Here is a 22,532-nt window from a genome sequence, read left to right as displayed (position 1 = left end):
AGTCATTAACATCTTGTATTACATGACTGATATTTGATAAATCATCATCGATAACCTGACTGTTATAACATCATGTCTTGAAATAAACATTGTCTGATCTTGTTAATGTGCAGCAAAATTTGTACATAGCACTTTGCACAAATCTGAGCAGTATTGTTAGCACCAACGTTAGCGCTAACAAACCGCTGATTGCGGTCCACTGATTTGCTCGACCACTAATGTAGGTTATCTGGCAATCTGACAATGACAGAAACTCTATCATTGTCAATACGCTCAGGTGTATCAAGATGAGTACTTATTCTATGTCAACATGTTCAAACTATTAGCCTATCTGCCTATAAGCAGAATTATGTCGTTATAACAGGACAAGGAGTGCAGATTGGTTGTGTATATATCAAAAAAATAATTATTATAAGGGTATTTTCAGTCTCATAAACACTACAATGAAAATAGGTATGATTAAATATTAATTTTCCATTTAATTTATCAACCTGCATGGTAAAAAAAAAGCATGAACAACTTAACTGTTCAACTAAAGTCTTAATCGACATTGATAAAAAAAGTACACTTATTTAGACTTTACTATCATCCAAGTAATATATTGTTATTTTATTTAAATATATTAAAAGAGACCGTAAATAACACTGACCTCCTGACCTCACATAAATCAAAAGTGAGCAGATACTGCTGAGAGATTGATTCATGCTGTAAATTTTTTTTCTTTCCCTCTCTAACAAATAAGCCTTATTGTGCAATTTTTCCCCCTACATTGTTTATCATGTAGGGCTTACAGCATGTTCAAATATAAATCACTGGCATGCCTTCAAGGCTTGAAGTACTTTCTTAATGATCCCCTCCCTGTGGCTGCCTGTGATTGTTTGCAGAAAAACAGGCCTGACTAACGCATGAATGCTAGCTGCGGCTAATCTCTGCAATAGTGTTCATTACAGTACTTTCAGACACTTTAACAATAAACTGCAGTTGTTGTCATCATTGCCTGAGGTCTTACACCAGGCGGCCAGCACTCCACTAATGATAGCTTGATAGCTTTTTAATGTCGCAGCTTGCACCTCGTGTCAGGCGGTGCATCGGGTGGCAAATCAGTTAAGGGATGGATGTGAGGTTCCAAGTGTGACAGATTGTGTGAGTGTTTCTGCGCGTGCATGCCGAATGTCCACTCAGATTCCTGGTTCTTTTTTTTTTTTTTTTTTTTTTTTAAAGCAATGTCCTCCTGCCTGTGTCTTTTATCACTCCCAGTCAGGCACTTTGCAGCAAACATGACCACTCCAGCAGCGAGAAGAACTTTATCATCATCCCTTTCCTCCCCCTGGGGGTATATACAGTACCTAGTGCACATCTGCCACATTTGACACAATCTTTTTGCAGAGCTCATTACATTTCATCTGCTTACATATTCATCTCACATGGTGCTCACTGTATGACACGTTAACAGCTGTATCTCATACAACATGCAAGATCTAAAAGTGAAGTGCAATTTACTGGGAGATTTTTCTGTGTATGAAAATTATTCATACTCATGCACTCTCGTGTCTTTTTGTCTTTCTTTGTGGATAGCAACTGCATGTATATGTCTGCATAATTACAGCAGCAGTTGCCAAATGCGTTTCTCATGGGCATGGAACTCCACAAGCTGAAACCCTCAAAGGCTGATAGAAGGTGATAGTTCCTGCTGACTCAAAGCATCTTGATGAATAGTATATACTTTCCAGGAATTGACAATAAGATTAGAAATGGCATTGCATTCCGCGTATTTGGGGTAACATGGATATTTGACTTCAACAGCCATCAATGGCAGTGAATGAGTTAACGTGAATTCAGAGATATGTTTTTAAATGCATATATTCTGATGTATGAGTACGATTGTATCAGCCATTTAAAAAAAATGTTTGTCTTTATATAACAGATAGCTATATCCTTTTCAATCGATTGAGAATAACTGTTACAGTGAATAAAGGAAAACCTCTTATCAGTTCATGAATTTTAGAGATGTATTCTCATAATACTTTCTTTTGTCTTGGGGCAACTTGCTAACCCAAGTCATATTCAGATAAATAATCATGGAAGCAAAGGGTATAACAAACGAAAGACCTGCTTCTTCTTTTGAGCACATTGAACACTGTGTTCTTGGCTTTCCATTAGTCTTCCCAAGCGTTTGAACGGTTTTGTGCATTGGTGTTGCTGTTGCCCTGATTCAGCCAGAGTAAAAGGACATACATGCAAAGTGCTGCTGCAATAATATGCACATAAAAATATTTATGGCAATGAACAGTGTTGGGGACATTAAATATGCATCTGCTCCTGCCTCATTAATGTTCTGCAACACGAACTTACACTCTTGGTAAGATCGGAGCTCAACAGCGTTTATTAATATGGAGAGAATCAACGTATCAATATTTAAACTATGCGTGCGTGTGTGTGTGTGTCTGTGCATGTGTGTTTGTGTCCTGTTCATTAACATCTTTGAGTGGAACTGAAGAAATAGCAATTACTAAGCCCACCTCACTCTCAAACTACCTAATAATTGCTTTTCTTTCTCTCTCTGCATTTTTCTTCATATTTGGTGTTTTCCATAACTTTCTGAAAAGAAATGTGCTTAATGCTTTCAGACTGCACTTCTTCTGTAGAATAGTAGGTAGGCAAGAAAATTGGATAAGGAGTAAAGGGGAAAATATATATACAATGTTTTGCTTAAGTTCCTTCTTCCACTATATGAACTCTTTTTCAGCCTTATGTAGTGAATTTAAAACAAACACCTGAGAACAGCTTTGACTGTGACTTGAGTTGTCCTTACAAATGATTTCACCATTTGCCAGTTGTGTAAAGGTCAGATTGCTTTCTCACCAGCTGAACCATGACAGAGTTTGTTTAGTCCTCAGTGTTTTCGTACTGGTTGATAGCGTCCACACCACCTGAGATGACCAAGCAAACTGCACTATGGGGGAAAATGATCTGGATGATCCATCCATCCATCCATTTCCTGAGCCGCTTCTCCTCACTAGGGTTGCGGGCGTGCTGGAGCCTATCCCAGCTATCATCGGGCAGGAGGCGGGGTACACCCTGAACTGGTTGCCAGCCAATCACAGGGCACATATAAACAAACAACCATTCGCACTCACATTCACACCTACGGGCAATTTAGAATCTTCAATTAACCTACCATGCATGTTTTTGGGATGTGGGAGGAAACCGGAGTGCCTGGAGAAAACCCACGCAGGGATGGGGAGAACATGCAAACTCCACACAGGCGGGGCCGGGGATTGAACCCCAGACCTCAGGACTGTGAGGCAGACGCTCTAACCAGTCGTACACCGTGCCGTCTGGATGATCCAAATACACAAAAGGATGAAAATAGCTTCAGATTCCAAATATGGTTTCAATTAAATGATAATGTCTTTAAACAGTGAGGGTCTGTGCTTGTGTGTGTGTGCTCTATATGAGGGCTAGGTCAGGCTGCGCTGTGTTTTAATTAGGCAAAGCTCGGTCTCACACTGTCATTAGCCAGGCTGATTTTAGAGCAACGACCTGGTACCTGCAGGGTGTGAAATAATCATCTATCGATTCACGTCACTGTTTTTGTTTCATTCTTTCTGACATGCAAGTACATATACACATAGACACGTGCATGGACACACGCACACACACACACACCCTCTGCAATTTTTCATCTTTTAATTGCACATTTGCTTGTTTTCAATATTTCACATCTGCTCCCTCCTTCATTCCCTCTCTGCCTATGTCTTTGCACAATTTGTTCAGTTTCACTCTCTTGCTTTCCAATATCCTGCTCCAAATGTGTGTGCGGTGAGCTCAGTGGAGCATCCACAGCTTCAGACCGCAGGCTTAGTCAAGAGAATGATCAGCATTCACCTCATCATGTTGTGGGGCCATTTCATTCAACATTGTGCCCCTCCACTGACAACAGATGTCCTGTCTGCTGTGTTCTGAGAGGGGCAAATGGGTCAGAGCTAGCCGCCAGCATAAACACATAGTCACATACAGGTTGGGAGATAAACTAAATAACTAGATATCAATGAGCGGGTATTTGGGTCTGGCGATCTGTCAGCATGAACATATCCTCACACTAACTGACGAGCGTAATGGTGAATCCACCAGTGAAAATACTAGAGCTACGAACAAATGAGTGGCAATTCGGATTCACTCAGAAATCGGCTTGAAAAAACAAATCCTGAACCATAATTCTCCCATTTGAATAAAAACGAATCAAAGTACGTATTTTAGTCTGACAAGAGATGCAATGCTTTGTTTACGTCCGCTGCATTTCGACGTACTGCGCATGCGCATATGCTCAGTACTGCGCATGCGCATATGCTCAGTTGTAGCCTAAGCTAAATAGCTGGCTTAGTAGAAGATGTTGCCAGCCAGCATGGATTTGACTGCACCAGAGACTCCGCAAAACATACCACAGCCACAATGCAGCAATGGATCCTGGTTAAAGTAAGTCATTTTAAATTAAAAAGAAGCGTTTTGACAACAGCTTTTTTTCCGGACGGAAGAGTGGTTGCTAAAACACACCAGCCCAAATAATGTCAGCTGTCTTCTCTGGTGTTGTGACCAAATCGGCGATTTCTTCTTCTTCTTTTCCTTTCGGCTTGTCCCTTTAGGGGTCGCCACAGCGCGTCATCCTTTTTCATGTATCTCCTGCATCCTCCTCTCGAACACCAACTGCCCTCATGTCTTCCCTCACGACATCCACCAACCTTCTCTTTGGTCTTCCTCTAGCTCTCTTGCCTGGCAGCTCCATCTTCATCATCCTTCTACCAATATACTCACTATTGCTCCTCTGGACGTGTCCAAACCATCGTCCAAGTCTGCTCTCTCTAACTTTGTCTCCAAAACATCGAACCTCGGCTGTCCCTCTGATGAGCTCTTTCTAAGTTTTTCAAACCTGGTCACTCCGAGAGCGAACCTCAACATCTTCATTTCCGCCACCTCCAGCTCTGCTTCCTGTTGTCTCTTCAGTGCCACAGTCTCTAATCCGTACATCACGGCTGGCCTCACTTCTGTTTTATAAAGTTTGCCCTTCATCCTAGCAGAGACTCTTCTGTCACATAACACACTTGACACCTTCCTCCACCCGTTCCAACCTGCTTGGACCTGTTTCTTCAATTCCTGACCACACTCACCATTGCTCTGGACGGTTGACCCCAAGTATTTGAAGTCCTCCACCCTTGCTATCGCTTCTCCCTGTAGCCTCACTCTTCCCCCACCACCCCTCTCATTCATGCACATATATTCTGTCTTACTTGAAACCATACTGTTGCTCGCAAATACTCACTTCTGTCCTGAGTCTAGCTTCCACTAGTCGTCATTGTGTGGCTCATCAACTTTATTTCTCTATAGTTCCCACAGCTCTGCACATCACCCTTGTTCTTAAAAATGGGCACCAGCAGACTTTTCCTCCATTCCTCAGGCATCTTCTCACGCGAAAGAATTCTATTGAACAAGCAGGTCAAAAACTCCACAGCCACCTCTCCTAGATGCTTCCATACCTCCACAGGAATGTCATCAGGACCAACTGCCTTTCCATTTTTCATCATCTTTAATGCCTTTTTAACTTTTAGCCCCTTACTAATCATTGCCACTTCGTTGTCCACCACACTTGCCTCTTCTACTCTCCCTTCTCTCTCATTTTCCTCATTCATCAACTCCTCAAAGTATTCTTTTCATCTAGCTAGCACACTGCTGGCACCAGTCAACATATTTCAATTTCTATCCTTAATCACCCTAACCTGCTGCACATCCTTCCCATCTCTATCCCTCTGTCTGGCCAGCCTGTATAGATCATTTTCTCCTTCTTTAGTGTCCAACCTGCCATGCATGTCATCATATGCCTACTTCGTCTAGCTCCTTCCAGAATTTCTCTTTCACCTCTAGGTCACATTCTACCTGTGGGGCATAGCCACTAATCACACTATACATAACACCCTCAATTTCAAGTTTCAGCTTCATCATTTGATCTGATACTCTTTTCACCTCCAAGACATTCTTAGCCAACACTTCTTTTAAAATAACCCCGACTCCAATTCTCTTCCCATCTACACCATGGTAAAATAATTTAAACCCTGCCCCTTAACCTTTAGCCTTACTGCCTTTCCAGCTGGTCACCTGGACACACAATATATCAACCTTTCTCCTATGTCAACCAACTCCTGAGATTTTCCTGTCATAGTCCCAACATTCAAAGTCCCCACATTTCAGTTCTAGGCTCTGTGCTTTCCTCTTCTCTTTCTGCCAAAGAAGCCTCTTTCCACCTCTTCTTCTTCTTCGACTTCGACCCACAGTAGCTGAATTTCCAACGGCGCCCTGCAGGTTGATGGCGCCGGTGGCGGACGTTGTTAACCCGGGCCACGACCGATCCGATATGGAATTCTTTGGATGAACGCTTATTATACTTGTTTGGCAAAGTTTTAAGCCGGATGCCCTTCCTGACGCAACCCTCTGCATTTATTCGGGCTTGGGACCGGCCTATAGTTTGCACTGGCTTGTGCCCCCCATAGGGCTGCATTTGACCAAATCATCGACGAGTGTACGTTATATGTACAATCTGTTCAAGCAGTTTTTCCAAAGTGTCACTTGTGATAATAATGACTTACTCTGCAGTTGCTCAGTTCCTCTGCAGATAGGATGATAGTGCCACATTTCTTCCCTGGGATCCCTCTGTGGTGAATAGAAAAATTATTTTATGATCAGTTACTGCAATTAATTAGTCAATATCTCATGCTCAGCAACATTATGTATATATTATGTGGCTTTGATAGCTGTGCTGTGCCAAGTTAACCGCTGCACCTACAGTATCTATGGTGAAATATGTTTCATTCTGTCTACACATATACCTTGTTGTTATGCATAGGGCTATATGGTAATTTTCATACAATTTGATCAATAACAGAAAATACACTTTCATTCAAGACATTCTAATAGAGAATTTGTTTTATTTTCTTTTATGCCGCCTTGATTTCATATGGGTAAATGAATCCCATCCTGAAACAATCACGCTGAAAGTCGTATTTTCAAAGTTATTGATGATTTAAAATTTTAGGCATTCATATTAAAGGAAACCCTTATTGACAGTGCAAATGGTGGTGGCCCACTGAAACACAGTTCTTGCATAATGGAACAGACAAATGTGCAGAAAGGTAAAGACATAAACTGCTTCATAAAACCTGTGTGAGTTTCACAATTTACATGTGCTGGCCTGCAATCTTTGTACATACAAGTACATCAATGATCTTAACTACACATTAAACCCATTACACTCTTGTCTTTTTACAGTCGTAATAACAGTAAAGACATGCAATAGTTCAGACACTTTCACAAATTCATACATATTAATTCATATCTCAGAAATAACATAACAGCAATACAAAACAATAACAATAATATTATTTTGCTTTCTGCTGTTGAATGAATGCAAAATGGCTGCCTAATCCTGGCACTTCTGCTCAGATTCCTCTGGTGTATTGCAACAACATAAGGCTCTTTCCGGCGACATTAACGGTAAAAACATCATGAGTGACGAAACTGATTGTTTGTAAAATAACCCCCAAAAAAGGAGCACTGGAGACAACCCATTTGCATTAGTTTTCATGGAAATGGCCTATTAAACATTTGGAGAAAAATCCTTTATATCAAAAAATATAATTAACAACTTCAGAAAACATTGCAAATCATGAAATTTAGTTTGGAACACATAATGGTAAAGACATTTTTGGCACTAAAAGTTTAAAAGTATTACCTTTAGAACCTTTATTTTCTTAGAAACAATTATTACCACTTGAATGATAACAACTGCCAATAATTCAAATACTCACAGCATTAAAATGTACTGATTTACAAAAGGAAACTCAGTGAGGTATGTCTTTACCATTATTGATCAAATTATATGAAAATGACCCAAACACTCACCAGTCACAGTAGTTGATAGAATGAATACCGCTCTGACAGAGTCAATAGAAATTAAGCATTGTTATCTTTTCAAAGGCAGAATCTTTGCTAAAAGCTCCTGCATCGCATTACAATACAGTCATTTGCAGTGGTACCTAATGAATGGTCCAGTAAGTAGACATATGTGGGAAAAGTGGTCCAATTGAAAATAAAAAGATTCATTTTCATCTCGCTCTTACATATAGTTTGGCTTATTCCTGAATACAGCATGAGCAAACATGAGCCTGTTTGATGACTCAAGAGCCAAAAGACAGTGAATGCCAGATTGAACATTTAACATCAAACAAGCCTTTCACTGTTATCTCATGCAAATTAAGGTCATGTGCTGCATGTGTTGATTTGCATGTTTTTAAATTGTCCAGATCAAATGATTCTCAAAGAAAAATAAAGCTGTAAGAACCACAAAGTACATTCTATCATCTGTAATAAGCAATATATAATAATCTAATCGGCCAGGGGTGCGCAATCGAATTCAAACTGAGCTTAATATGACTATGTCCTTCTTCTTTACAAAAATAAAAATCATACCACACTATATATACTGTATTCGTACTTATTTATTTCTGAAATTTAATTATATTGCCCATGACACAAAATCTGCAATAAGTTACAAATTGTGAGGAGAAATATGAAAACACACAGACAATACACTGTACAATATAATGATTGGATGGTAAAAGCCAAATTATTTCAGTAAAGTAACAGACCATAATAATAGCATACAGGCCACATAATTCCATCTGTTTTGAAATACTTTTCAACATTTGAGTTTTCTCTTTAACTTACTGTGGGCCTCTGTGATCAGAGATGTTAGCCCACAACATAACAGAGCGGCTTTTGGTTTGGCTATAACACCTCCCTGGTAGTGGTAGACTTATTATGCTCATCTCCTTAATAATTTATTGGTGAGTGTACAATAACAAATATTCCCAAAGAAAACTATTAGAATGTGTGCCAGCCGCTTAATTGTGAAACTTGCTGAAAATGTACTCCAAAACTTTTAACAGCCTAATTAAAACTTCACAGTGGTTGTTTTCAGCAAAAGAATTGGGCTGCTAGTCTATTTTGTTCTACAAAGTGCCTGGGTCCTCGTCTTAAAAGTTGATCTTGTATTTTCTGGTGACAAACATTTGTTGCCTGTGGCGGTGTAGATATTCTTGAAAATGGTTTCTATTGTTGCGCCACACCTGTTTGTTCTCGACTAAAAAGTGTTGTCATCTGTGTTGTGTAGATTACCCCGGCTCAGTTATACATGACCACTTTCTCTCTTCCTTCCCTCTCTTTAAATCATAACAACACAATAATTTTGTGGTTTCCTTGGAAAATGTAGCACTTTGTTTTAATCAGCAGGCCACAAACGTTATTTGTGTGTTACAGCTGAGGATTATTAGGATTGCTGTTGATATTTTACAAGTTGATTAATGACCTTGTTAATCACTTGTGTGTCACAGTAAGAAGTAAATGTCGCATTAGCTTGGAAATACTACAGAAGGCAAGATTCTAACAGCGGGTGGGGTGTGGGGGGGCATCTCAAGGACATGGAGGATAAGGACATAATAATGACTCAATCTGTGGGAGGTTTGTTAACAGAACTGTGCTGGAGTGTCAATGTTTTACAAAAGTCACCCACAACATTTGTAAAATGTAATTAGTCCTTAAACAGCTATTGAAAAATATCACATTTTCCACTATAACAATGCTCAATGTACAGTAAATTATCGTGGTTAGAGTCTACAATTACGCTTTCTAAAATGTAATATTTATCTTCTCGAGAGGGGCAAAATATGTAAAAAGCTGACTTTCTATAGACATAAATAAGGTATCACATCCAGTGAACCCCTGCTATAATCATTTGCACCCTCACTATATCACAGACATTTAACTGATCGGTTTTTAATATGGGTTTTTACAGTACACACACAAGTCCAAATGTAGCATTGCACACCTTCAGGGGAGTATCACGGTGTGCCAAAACATGCCGAGAAGCACTGAGCACTACTGGAAAACAATGTTCCATCCATTCATTCATTTTCAATACCACTTATTCTGTTCAGGATGCCGGGGTGCTGGAGCCTATCCCAGTTGGAGAGGGTCTCTAAGTCCCCATTTTACGGTGCAGATACTTGTGATCTCCTTTACATCATCCGCCCATTGAGGTCTGCTTGCAGTTCTGAATAAATGTATTTTGCGTGCTTCGGCCTCCCGGACTCGAGCTAATCTTCTTCCTCCATGTCAAAGGCTGTCAGTGCGCTTCTCGTGCGACACATTTAAAGGGAATGAGAGGAGCCACTTTCACTGGACAGGACTAAAGTCGACTGTGCTCATGCCTACACCAGCGCGACGTCTCTTTTAAATGGGTTGGCGTGTGCTGGTCCACGGAATTACCAACACCGGGTCCAACCCGCAAGTACATTTACTGTTATCACTTGCTGGGGTTCGCATTATACTTATTCTATTCTTTAAGAAAAAAGCAGAAGAAAAACTTTGAAATAACTCTGTTTTATCTTTTACTACATCCATTTTCAATCACACATCAACACAGTACGTCTGTAATGCCCAACATGCTGTAACACAGCGGTGAGGTGCCTGCACAAACCGTTCTGTCGAAAGAAGTTGATTAAAATTATTTGCATGTGTATGAGTGACATGTTGCCTAAATAATTACAGTTATATGAGTTAAAACGTTGAATGTGCTATGAGATTTGGCCACTAAACTCCTTGCAGTTCCTCCTTGAATAAAAAGGTATGTTGAAATTTAAAACATTCTATCAATGTGCTTCTATGACTTAGAATGTGATGTACCAAAAGAAAAAAAAAAACATGTACACACCTCTGCTCCCTTCTGGTATACAGGCAGTGAAAAAAGTGTTCTCCAGCTGTGTGCAGAGGTGAGTCTGTAAAAAGTCAATGAGGAGGAGACCTTTGAGCCACACATCGAAAGACCTCCATCAGTGTTCAGGCGGGAAAACATCCCTATGTGTACAAGTGATGTGAGAAGCCGTGAGTGCTTTTTGGCACCCGCAATTCGATGCGCAAACCCACTCTGAAACACTTCAACAGCACCCCATCAGCCACTGGCTGGAAGGTGCAGCCTTGAAGCAAGAAACATACCCTAACATCTTTCTCCGTACTTCCTTTCCAAAATCAATCCATGTGCAGATTTCAATAAATGTATTTGAACGTTGTGAACCTCCAAAATCCGCAAGTACAAAAAAGGTTGTGTTTTGCTACGTAATGATGTACACTATTAGCAAGCAACATCAATATGCTCAGCCATTGTATTGATGTACTGTTTGAAAATGAAATGTTCATGTTTGCAATTTTACAGACGAAATCCTTACTGGTTCTATTAAGCATTTAAGCTACAATATTGAATCAAAATATTTATCGACTGATTTTTATGGCCACGTATTTTGCATATCATGATCGTGGCAGTCACAAAACAGACTGTCTTAAATGAGTGACTAATGATCTGTCCCCAGCGGGAAGGAGACTCTCTCATTTCACTCGAGATGCCGAAATTCCATTTCAACCATGAACTATTGGAAAGAGGAGATGAAAATTATAGTACTGAATGCAATCTAATTTGAAACTCACTATTGATTTGCAACAGAAAAAGGTAATACTCCAGTTATGGAGACAAGACCTCCTGAGGATGGCACACAAGATGATAGTGCTTTCTCAAATTACCAAAAACATGAAACAGAGCATTCATCTAATAAATGTATCTGGAAGGTGGTGATACAACCGCAACATTAACGAGCCCATCTTGCAATAACTGAAGATGACTGAAAGAAAAGAGGTCGCGTTTGAGGGGCACTGTGGAGTCAAAGAAATGGTGCATGTATAATATAACCTTCCCATCCATCAGCACAATGCTTCAAAGACCCAGCATACATACATTAGATTTTAATCCTTAGATATTAAAGCAGCAGCAAGGAATAATTGGGTCATTTTGTTCCGTAGCTTCGCCTACAGTATTGATGGTTAAAGAAGCTAAGCCAGTGAATCAACATGGCATGGTTTAATTCTTTCTCACGTCTGCTTAGGACATAAATGGTTGATCCCTATGAACCCTGCCTAGTAACACGACTTGCAAACATGTGCTTTGACAAACAAGTTAATTATTCTGAATGGTTGGTCCCGCACCAATTGTTTTCATGTGAAAAGACTATTTCTTTCAAGAGATAAATTATAAAATAATCTTTGAATTATGATATATTACACTATAATAGTGTCTGCACACTTTTGAGTGCTACTCTAGTTGATATCAAAACAAAACAGAAGCAAAGGTCTTCAACAGTCCTCTGAAATTTTATGACTTTTATTCAATTGTATCCGCGCACGAGTGCTACAGTTTTGTAATGACAGCTATTCACAGTCAGATATTCAAAGTCACATTCCGTTCACACACAACGAGCACTGGAGATAATCCGACTTGTTGAAAGTGAGATTGTGTTGAAATGTTGTCCAGAAGAGCACTTAAGCAAAGAGATCCATGGTTAAAAAAGAACCCAAACTATCGCATTGATTCAACAGTGCGACTGAGAACATCAAACCTTCCCTGATGATCATCCCAGAGGAACGAGAGGTCTGAGATGACTAAAAAAAGAAGTAGAGGGCAAACAATGAAGTCCTTAAATGGTATTAGAAAATATAATTTCTGTAGAACCTCTCAGTAACAGGCTGCAAATATAATATTTTGCTATGAAAAGTCATTCTTTGTATGGTGAAAAGTGTAATAGATCTATTTTGTTGAAAAAGGTCATCGAACTGCCACAGGTACACTCGATCAAATTGAGCAGAACGGAACATTCTTTTAAAGTGCAACATTTGTTTTGTTGCCTTATGTTATATTTTCATTGCCTAATATTTGTGAGTGATAATTTTACATCTTAATTATCACTGCTCATCCTGCCCCTCTCTACTGTGGTGTGTGCCATTGCGAGCATGTCTTTGCGTTACGGTGATGTTTTGAGCCCTCAATCAGAATTTTAAATACCAACAAAAAAAAAAGTACCAAACACACCTTAACCCACAGCACACTTGGGGTGAAGTACATTCATAAGGGACACCAGTGAGTCACACATCGCAACACAACACAACCACTTTTACAACCCTGAGCTGGGATGTATACGCCTTTTCCCCCAGATCGTTATTGTATTAACAGCACTGACACAGAAATATCTCACTTTTGTTGAGTTTTGTGTCAAAGGGAGGTGCCTTCAATATATGCTTTCGGTGTTTCCCCAGATATTCAATAAGGTTTAGACAAGGGCATATAGAATGCCAAATAGTCCAATATTTTGTTACTCTGTATTTTGGGAGGCGTTTTTAGCTGTGTGTTTTTCATTAATCCTATGGACCTATGACCTGCCGCTGAGACCAACCTGTCTGTATAGTTGACTGGAGGGCACATTTTGCTCCAGAACGTCTTTATTATCTTGAGACTTCATTGTACAATGCTCAGATTCAAGACATCTTGTGCCGAAAGCAGCAAACCAGCCTCAGCGCATTATGCCTCCTCCTTGCTTCACAGTAGGTACAGTTTTTTTTTTTCATTCCATCCTTCATTTTTACACATTAGAGCTGATGGAACTTGTCAAAAAGCTTTTTTTCATCTGTCTAAAGGACATTCACCCAGAAGCTTTGTGGTTTATCAATGTGCATTTTGGCAAATTCCAGTCTAATCACATTATTTCCGTTGACATTGAGGGGGTTTCTTGCTTTAACGGAAAGGTACTGATATTTTTGCCTACGTTTATACTTATGTGACATACTGCATAGTCAATCTCTATTTTTTTTAAGTCATAATTATTTATTAATGTAAATGAGAAGCGGTTCTCAATGGCCTTACCTGGATACATAAATAAATATCCAACCATCCATTTTCCATACCCCTTATCCTCACAAGGGTCGCGTGCGTGCTATCCCAGCTATCATCGGGCACGAGGCAGGGTACACCCTGAACTAGTTGCCAGCCAATCGCAGGGCACATTTAAACAAACAACCATTCGCACTCACATTCACACCTACGGACAATTTAGAGTCTTCAATTAGCCTACCGTGCATGTTTTTGGGATGTGGTAGGAAACCGGAGTACCCGGAAAAAAACCTACGCCGGCACAGGGAGAAAATCCAAACTCCACACAGGCGAGGCCAGATTTGAACGCGGGCCCTCAGAACTGTGAGGTGGATGTGCTAACCAGTCGCCCACTGTGACGCCAATAAATAAATAAATTGTATTGATGTTGTGGTCAAAATAGTACATGAATCTCGGTCAAATTAGTGTACATGTATAAGGTTTGTGGGTCTTTGCAAGCTATACCAATGATCTACAGACCCTTTCAAAAAAAAATGTAATATAATGGAAAAGAGCGTCAGCCTCACAGTTCTGAGGACCCGGGTTCAATCCCCGGCCCCGCCTGTGTGGAGTTTGCATGTTCTCCCTGTGCCTGCGTGGGTTTTCTCCGGGCACTCCGGTTTCCTCCCACATCCCAAAAACATGCATTAATTGGAGACTCTAAATTGCCCGTAGGCATGACTGTGAGTGCGAATGGTTGTTTGTTTCTATGTGCCCTGCGATTGGCTGGCAACCAGTTCAGGGTGTACCCCGGCTCCTGCCCGATGACAGCTGGGATAGGCTCCAGCACCCCCGCGACCCTAGTGAGGAGAAATGGCTCAGAAAATGGATGGATGGATGGATGGAAAAGTTTATTTATTTCCATAATTCCATTCAAAAAGTTCTGACCATGAGCCTACATTGGCTCATGGTCAGAAGCGGCTTGAGCCGAGGAACCCGACAGTTGTAGCCCATCTCCTGTCCCGGATGTGTCTGAATGTGGTGGTTTTTGAAGCTGTGACTCCCGCCTCATTCCACTCTCTCTGGATCTCTGCTAGATTCTTGAATCTTCTCTGTTTGATAATCTGCTGAAGACCACGGTCATCTCCTTTGCTGCTGCATCTTCTCCTGCCACATGTTGTCCTTCCACTAGACTTTCCATTGATATGCTTGGACACAGCACTCTGTGAACAGCCAGCCTCTTTAGGTACAAACTTTTTTGGCTTCCCCATCCTATGGAGGGTATTAATGATGGTCTTCTGGCCAGTTGTCAAGTCTGCAGTCTTCCCCATATTGAACCCAACTGAGACATTTTAATTGAACCAAACTGAAGCAATTTAATGACAGCTGGGGAATCCTGTGCAAGTGCTTTGAGTTTAGTAGATTATTAGTATGTGACACTCAGTTTAAAACATTTATGGCCTACAGAATTTGAGCGGATTTCTTCACAGTATTCTAATTTTTTGAATTCCCGATTCCTTGGGATTTATGAGCTTGAAGCCCAAATTATGTATAAATAAACAAAGAAATACTTGAAATTGTTTAAATTGTGGGCCCTGAATTTATAATCTTTGAAAGTTAAACTTTTTGAATGGAATTATGGAAATGAATACACTTTTTCATGATATTCAATTTTTTTGGAAAGGGTCTGTACTTCAGATGTAAAAGTCCAGTGTAAAATCCACCTCGCTCTGAACTGACATTCTTTTCAGTGATTCTCTACCAATGATAAAACCATTATTAAATAGGGTCCAACAAAATGACTGACCTCAATAACTGGGGGAAAGGAGAAACTATAAATTGCCATCATGGCTAAGAACACACACACATAACACACTTGGAGACTGCTACCTCCTCAATTACCCACTGCTGATTCTACAATGCCTGAGCCATTCATGACCTCATTTAACTTTATTACAACTTCCAGCGAAAGTGCACCCTTAATCAAATTGTACTAGGAAACTGTTAGGAGCCACCATGAAAGTAAAGAATTGGACTCAAATGAGTGCCTCTTCTTGTGTTCTGCCTCTGGCCAGTAGAAGAAATTGACCCAGTATCCATCATGCTCTCATATGAAGCACTGCTGCATCAAAAGACAACACTGCCATCTTCCTCAGAGCTTTAGTCTCATCGATGACTGAGACACTCTGAGGCCGGCAATCAGCTATTAGGAACACTGTCTATAATACCTATTTTATGATTCAAATTGTGGTAAATATTTCATTTGGCGGACTTCCATTGGCCACTGCATGTCTTGTCACAGGAAACTCGTGAATGTGAAAGCTGAAACCAGGCAGTGGAGGACCGAAGTGTTGAGAGTAAAATGTGAAAGTGAAACACATACACGCATTTTAACACTGACTCTGTTATCACTTCCGATACCACTTTAGCGTATGTTGGTTTTGATAAAAACGTAATTAATTTAGGAGAAAAGAATAAGCCGCAAGCGACGCCTGCATTACTTCTGGTTTAGCGTGATCTTAAATGTAACCGTTAAAATCTCAAAAAGAGGCACCATGTCTCTTTTTAGATGTGTAAAACTTCAGGACAAAGTGACCAAAAACCCTCTATCTCTCGTAATCTGAAAGTTGCTGCAGGAATTAGATAAGAGTTTTTGATAACCAGAGGTCTTTTGTCGAATCAAAACACACACAAATTGTAAAGGTAGTGGATTTTTATAGAAAATTTAACGAGGTTTAACAGGGGAATCTACAGGGGAACAATGCAGGGAAAAAAGCAAAACAAAGGACAGATGAACATTGGCAAAGGAGACTGACTTGTGATGTGAGGGCGGAAAGAGCCTGTGCGGTGACCATGCATAGAGCTGGGGGTTCCATTTCTCATTAATTTAAACCCAAATATGCACCAATCTGTACATTAATAGACCACAAATTGGACTTATGTTGCGTGAAACACAATTTAGGCAGGCTGGGCGATCTCCCGAATGTTTGGCCGGTCCAGTCCATACAGGCAACAGGTGGATTTGACGGAAAAAGGAGACAAATTTCAAAGGACAAATGGCTCTTTTGAACCTTTATTTGGCATGTGGGACCAGCGGATTTTCAAGCTTTTTGGGTCGGTATCTTGAGCCTTGTACACAGGAGGTCTTCTGATGACTGGGAGTCCAGGTTTCTGGGGTCGCTGTTAATTGATTTAAAGTCCGAGTGAGGAGTCAAGATTCTCTGGTCTCTGTTTTTGATGAGCTATTTCAGACTGGCTGGTTATTCATTTAGCGTCCGTGTGAGACAAACCAGGCATCCCCGTGACCGTCTGTCTCGGAGGGGGAGCGGAGGCAGGGATGCAGTCCCAGTCCGAGATTAAGGTCGTGGTGCCATCTAACAAATGACACCTTAGGCAATCAGCAATCGTAACAATGGAAGCCAATGATGCCGGGCCCTCTCATTTGTTTTGGAGGGGAAAACAGTTCCATTTGCCAAAACCGCTACCTCATAATGTTTTAAGCCCTGTGTGATGTGTGAAGGAGTAGAATGCTGATTCCCAATCAGATGACCGCAAGGTGCAGACTAACCAAATAAAAAAAGAGCTCATCCTTAATGACATCCTTGTATTTGTATACTTAGTGCCGTGTGTTTGAGTTGCTTCATAAATTGAGAAGTCAAATTGAATCCACAATGGCAGAAATTTGTTTTCTTAACAGATGGTTCGACTCAGTGAGAGAGAAATGATCGATTGTTAGCTGTAGGAAGAGAAAATTGACTTTAACTCAGTTTTAGGACACAATCAATACTGGAGGATCACACAACTTTCTTCCATGTCGGTGAACAGTCACATTCAGGCAACACAAGTTCTTTTGAAGTGCGAAGGAATTTAGAACTTTTACATTCTTCAATACATTTCTTATTCATTAATTTTATTTTCCTGCTTACAGTACTCTGTTCAGGGACACGGTAGGGGTTTCAGCTGATCCCAGCTGGCTTTACTCCACAAAATGGATTATAAACTGAACTAGTCACCAAGGAATCACAGGGCAATTGCGACTGGAAAAGTGGTCATGGATCCTACACCAGCAACATGAAATCCAGATGCAGATAAGCCCAAACTTATTCACATCTTCGCCAAAAGTTTGAGGTGAAATGAATTTTTTATTAGTGGTGCTTGGGTATCTTCTATCTGGAGATGACACTAGAAAGTAGTGTAATACTGTATGACATTAAGTTCAGAAATATAAATGATTATTTTCTGTTACAAATTCCATGTCAAATTTATTCAGACCCTTTCTCAATACAGGCATCTTTTAAAATAACCATGCAAATCCATCCATCCATTTTCTGAGCCGCATCTCCTCACTAGGGTCGCGGCGTGCTGGAGCCTATCCCAGCTGTCATTGGGCAGGAGGCGGGGTACACCCTGAACTGGTTGCCAGCCAATCGCAGGGCACATACAAACAAACAACCAGTCGCACTCACATTCAGACCTATGGGCAATTTAGAGTTGTCAATTAACCTACCATGCATGTTTTTGGAATGTGGGAGGAAACCGGAGTGCCCGGAGAAAACCCATGCAGGCACGGGGAGAACATGCAAACTCCACACAGGCGGGGCCAGGGATTGAACCCCGGTCCTCAGAACTATGAGGCAGATGCTCTAACCAGTCGCCCACCGTGCCGCTATATATATACTGTAATTTCACATGTATATTACGCATTTTTGTCCCCAAATTATCAGAAGTCAATAGTGCGTATAATACATAAGTATAGGAGAAAATGAAATAGACTTTCACATTTTATAAATGTATGCCGCCATCGAGAGGTTATGAAAAAGCTGGACACTTTCATTCCAATATGCCACCGCCCCTTAGAGGTTATGAAAAAGTTGTATACTTTTGTTCTTGTATGCCACCTGGAGGTTATGAAAAAGGTGGAGCCTACACTTTCATTCCAATATGACATGGGTACATATGACTGCATATATGTACAATTGTGCTCAGAAGTTTACATAACCAGGCAGAATTTGTTTTTTGAACTATTGTTTTTTTTTTTTACAAATACAACTGATGACTGAACAAGAGCCATACGTATTCAGACCCTTTGCTCAGTATTTAGTAGAAGCACCTCTTTGAGCTAATACAGCCATGAGTCTTTTTGGGAATGATGCAACAAGTTTTTTTACACCTGGATTTGGGGATCGTCTGCCATTCCTCCTTGCAGATCCTCTCCCGTTCTTACAGGTTGCGTGGTGAACATTGATGGGCACCCATTTTCAGGTCATTCCAGAGATGCTCAATTGGGTTTAAGTCAGGGCTCTGGCTGGGCCATTCAAGAACAGTCATGGAGTTGTTCTGAAGCCACTCCTTCGTTATTTTAGCTGTGTGCTTAGGGTCATTGTCTTGTTTGAAGGTGAACCTTCGTCCCAGTCTGAGGTTCTGAGCACTCTGGAGAAGGTTTTCATCCAGGATATCCCTGTACTTGGCCGCATTCATCTTTTCTTCGATTGCAACCAGTCTCCCTGTCCCTGCAGCTGAAAAACACCCCCACAGCAAGATGCTGCCACCACCATGCTTCACTGTTGGGACTTTATTGGACAGGAGATGAGCAGTGCCTGGTTTTCTCCACACGTGCCACTAAGAATTAAGGCCACCAATTTCTGTCTTGGTCTCATCAGACCAGAGAATCTTATTTCTCACCAACTTTTCGTTTAGAATTTCATTTTTGGACCACCTCGACATTTCTACCTCACAGTCGAGAGGTCTAGGTTTCTCTCACTGTCCTGAAAACACACACAGTAGTTGGAAGACTCTAAATTGTCCATAGCCATGAATGCAAGTATGAATGGTTGCTTATCTATATGTGCTCTGGGATTGCCTGGCGACAAGTCTGGGTTATATCCCTCCTCTCGCCCAAAATCTGCTGGGATGGGCTCCAGCTGGATATATTTTACTGGCTATCATACTGGAAGTGGAAATAACCCATTTGGCACAGTTTGGTGCCAAATTAAGTGTCCACCTGATGATATCCTTACTAAAACCTTTGTGGAAGCTTTGCCCATTGCTTTTGTTCTATCGAATTTGGGAGATTTGAAGAGTACTTTTCCAAAACAAGAGAAACCTAAAATAAAAAACAACAACTAATACATTTAAAAAAGATTTCACCCTCCCATTCTGTTGTGCACATACTATTATCTTTTGTTGATCATGTTTAGAATAAGTCTTTGAGTGGGCAGAGCCATTTTCTCAAATCAAAATAGATTTATAGCATTTTGGAAAATAACTCCTCATTTTTATGCACTAGTCAGGGAGTTGCTGATGATCAAAGAGGATAGAAATATGTTTCTTTTTTTGGTTTGCTCCTATTTACTTGGACATACAATAGTAACATTCGCAACATTTTTGATATTCAGAATCACTGAGGACCTAAGATGTCTCTAGACAACATAAACAAAGACAGAATAAACTTTATTATTGTGGAGGGGTTCTCTCTTTGCTTTTGATCTCTTTTTAGGAGTCTTCACCTGAAAATGTGGCTAGAGCTTAACACTAAACTCTAAATCTTCCCAGGGGATGAATAATTCAGGCCTTAATTGTGTGTGAGCTACTAAATGTCCTATCACACTGGCTGAGACGTTACTGCGACTGCTGAGACTGATCAGCGCGGCAACTTGGCACAGCCGGATTACTAAATTTTGCTTGCGCGCTCACAAAGGTAACGTTGCGCGGAAAGCAATTACCCCTGTGACGTCTTCCCAACGTCTGCGCGAAGTCAAAGCTGTATAATATGAAGAGCTCTGCTAAATAAGTGGCATGAAGGAAAACATATTAATAGAATCTTCACTATTTAAATATACAAATATACTGTAAATGAAGTCATAAATCTAATATATCTAATAACGTACATGGTCACTGCCAGGCAAACAGCTGGTAGTTATGAGCATACGTTATGAGCGTAAGTTTTTTTTCTGTGAACAGAAAAAGTGATGATCATTGCATTTTAGTGTTCTTGACCAAAATAATAGCGCAGGATAATTCACTATTTTCTGTACATGAGTTGATTTGGCTCTGCTAACCACTCTCAACCAGGATGAGGATTGCCGTCGTAACTTTTCCTTAATGAGCAGCCACACAGACACCATGGGGATGTCAGCTCCAGAAAGCCTTGTTCAAACAGTTTCTTTTTGATTCTGATCAAGGAGTTGACGCTCCTGTGGGGCAGCCCGTTCGCTGTCAGACACATTTTTACAGAACCATCCGTTTTCCATCACCTAGACCCTCAATCATGAGCAGCCTGAGGGCATTACAGGCGTCACTTTTTATCATGGCATCAAGGACTTCACAATATATTTTAAAGATGGAGTTGACGTGGGAAGGTGTAACTGTTCCCTCCCTCTTTCCCTCAACTTCTCTCAATTCTGACCTAACTGAAGGAAAATATCTGCAATTGTTCACTAATTGTTGTACAAATATTGCTAGCAGATTCCTACTCAATTGAAAAAATAAATGTATGGGACATTTACAATAGGGAGCATCTTACATTTTCAAAATATTTGTTGTGGTGGACGACAAAGAAAAGATCATAGACAGATATGTGTGCCATGCCCAAAATATCATATCGGTTCGTGAAATTGGACTGATGCCATCCATGCCTGTACTGTTCAAAACCTTTAGGGGGGATTTGCAAGGGAATGTATTAACCAACACTATATTCAGTTAAGACCCCGACGTGGCATTTGGTTTGTTGACAGCAATTATCAACTTTCAACTGCAATTTCTGAAGAAATTTTTATTTCTAGGTTACGACACTCTAGTAATAGGAATAAATTGTAACTGAGTCTTTTGTGTACAAAATACCATGCAAAATTATATAATGCTACAGTATCCTATGATTGGAACTGAAACTGATTTATTATATTAGTCTCCTTCCAAGACTAATAAAAATACTTTTTTTAGAAAGCAGAAAAAAGGCTCATAATAGAAAGCTAAAGCTATGTTCAAACTTGAAATGTGGTTGTCTTGTCCAGAGCAATGCAGGGACGGTGCATGGTTCATTTTACATGGCACACATGGTTTTTCTATACCGGCATATTCGATATTGAAACAACGTTGCCCCGCAAAAGTGTGCAGAAAGTTGCAACCCAGATGGACAATGTTTGTGTCAGAGTGTGAAATGTAATTCAGAACTCCAAAACATTAATGCTTTCTTTTCCAAGTTAAATATGACAACTGTACCTGATTCAGTTGTTATTGTATACATCTGTATTGTAAATTCCTCTAGGCTTTTTTTTTTTCCAAACACTGGACCTGTATCATTCACATTTCAGCTGCACAGACCGAACCAAACTAGAGTTACTTGTCAAGCGGATTGAGAACCATCTCTTTGTCTGCTTGTTTGGTGTCCACCAAGTTTCAGATGGTAGCGCTGAAACAAACTGCTCTACGGTACCTGTAGTTTGTTTAAACTGAACAGAACCTGTGAAGTTCCACCAAAAAGCTGACATAGTTGAGCAACCAGCCAATAAATCTTCAATCACAACACCTACACATTCTATTTGGTGTAAACGAGAATAACCTGAAGTTGAGGAGATCTGGTAAAATGTGCCTTGGTTTTGACTGTGTGACCTGTTTACAGAGATCTAGATGCAGTCTCAGATGTCTGCTCTAGTTAAATATTCCATGACCGGCTCCCAGAAGACGGAGAGACAGCTGGAGCCTAAAAAAAACATCAGCTTCCCATCTGTCAAGGCCCTGAAGACAG

The 22,532-nt window shown here is 40.4% G+C and overlaps 1 protein-coding gene across 1 annotated transcript in view; it reads right to left on the bottom strand.

Annotated features, from left to right (window-relative positions):
• The window catches only part of cpne5b (copine Vb), a 102,719-nt gene that overhangs the window by 35,143 nt on the left and 45,044 nt on the right, over positions 1-22,532 (bottom strand). Inside the window, exon 5 of the mRNA XM_061687322.1 lies at positions 6,636-6,699. Within this exon, the coding sequence (XP_061543306.1) occupies positions 6,636-6,699 (64 nt within the window). The remainder of the gene's footprint in view (positions 1-6,635; positions 6,700-22,532) is intronic.

This window comes from Phycodurus eques, chromosome 10 (genome assembly GCF_024500275.1).
Source record: "Phycodurus eques isolate BA_2022a chromosome 10, UOR_Pequ_1.1, whole genome shotgun sequence".
In the NCBI taxonomy this organism is placed as follows: domain Eukaryota; kingdom Metazoa; phylum Chordata; class Actinopteri; order Syngnathiformes; family Syngnathidae; genus Phycodurus; species Phycodurus eques.
This window is presented reverse-complemented; position numbering and strand designations above follow the sequence as displayed.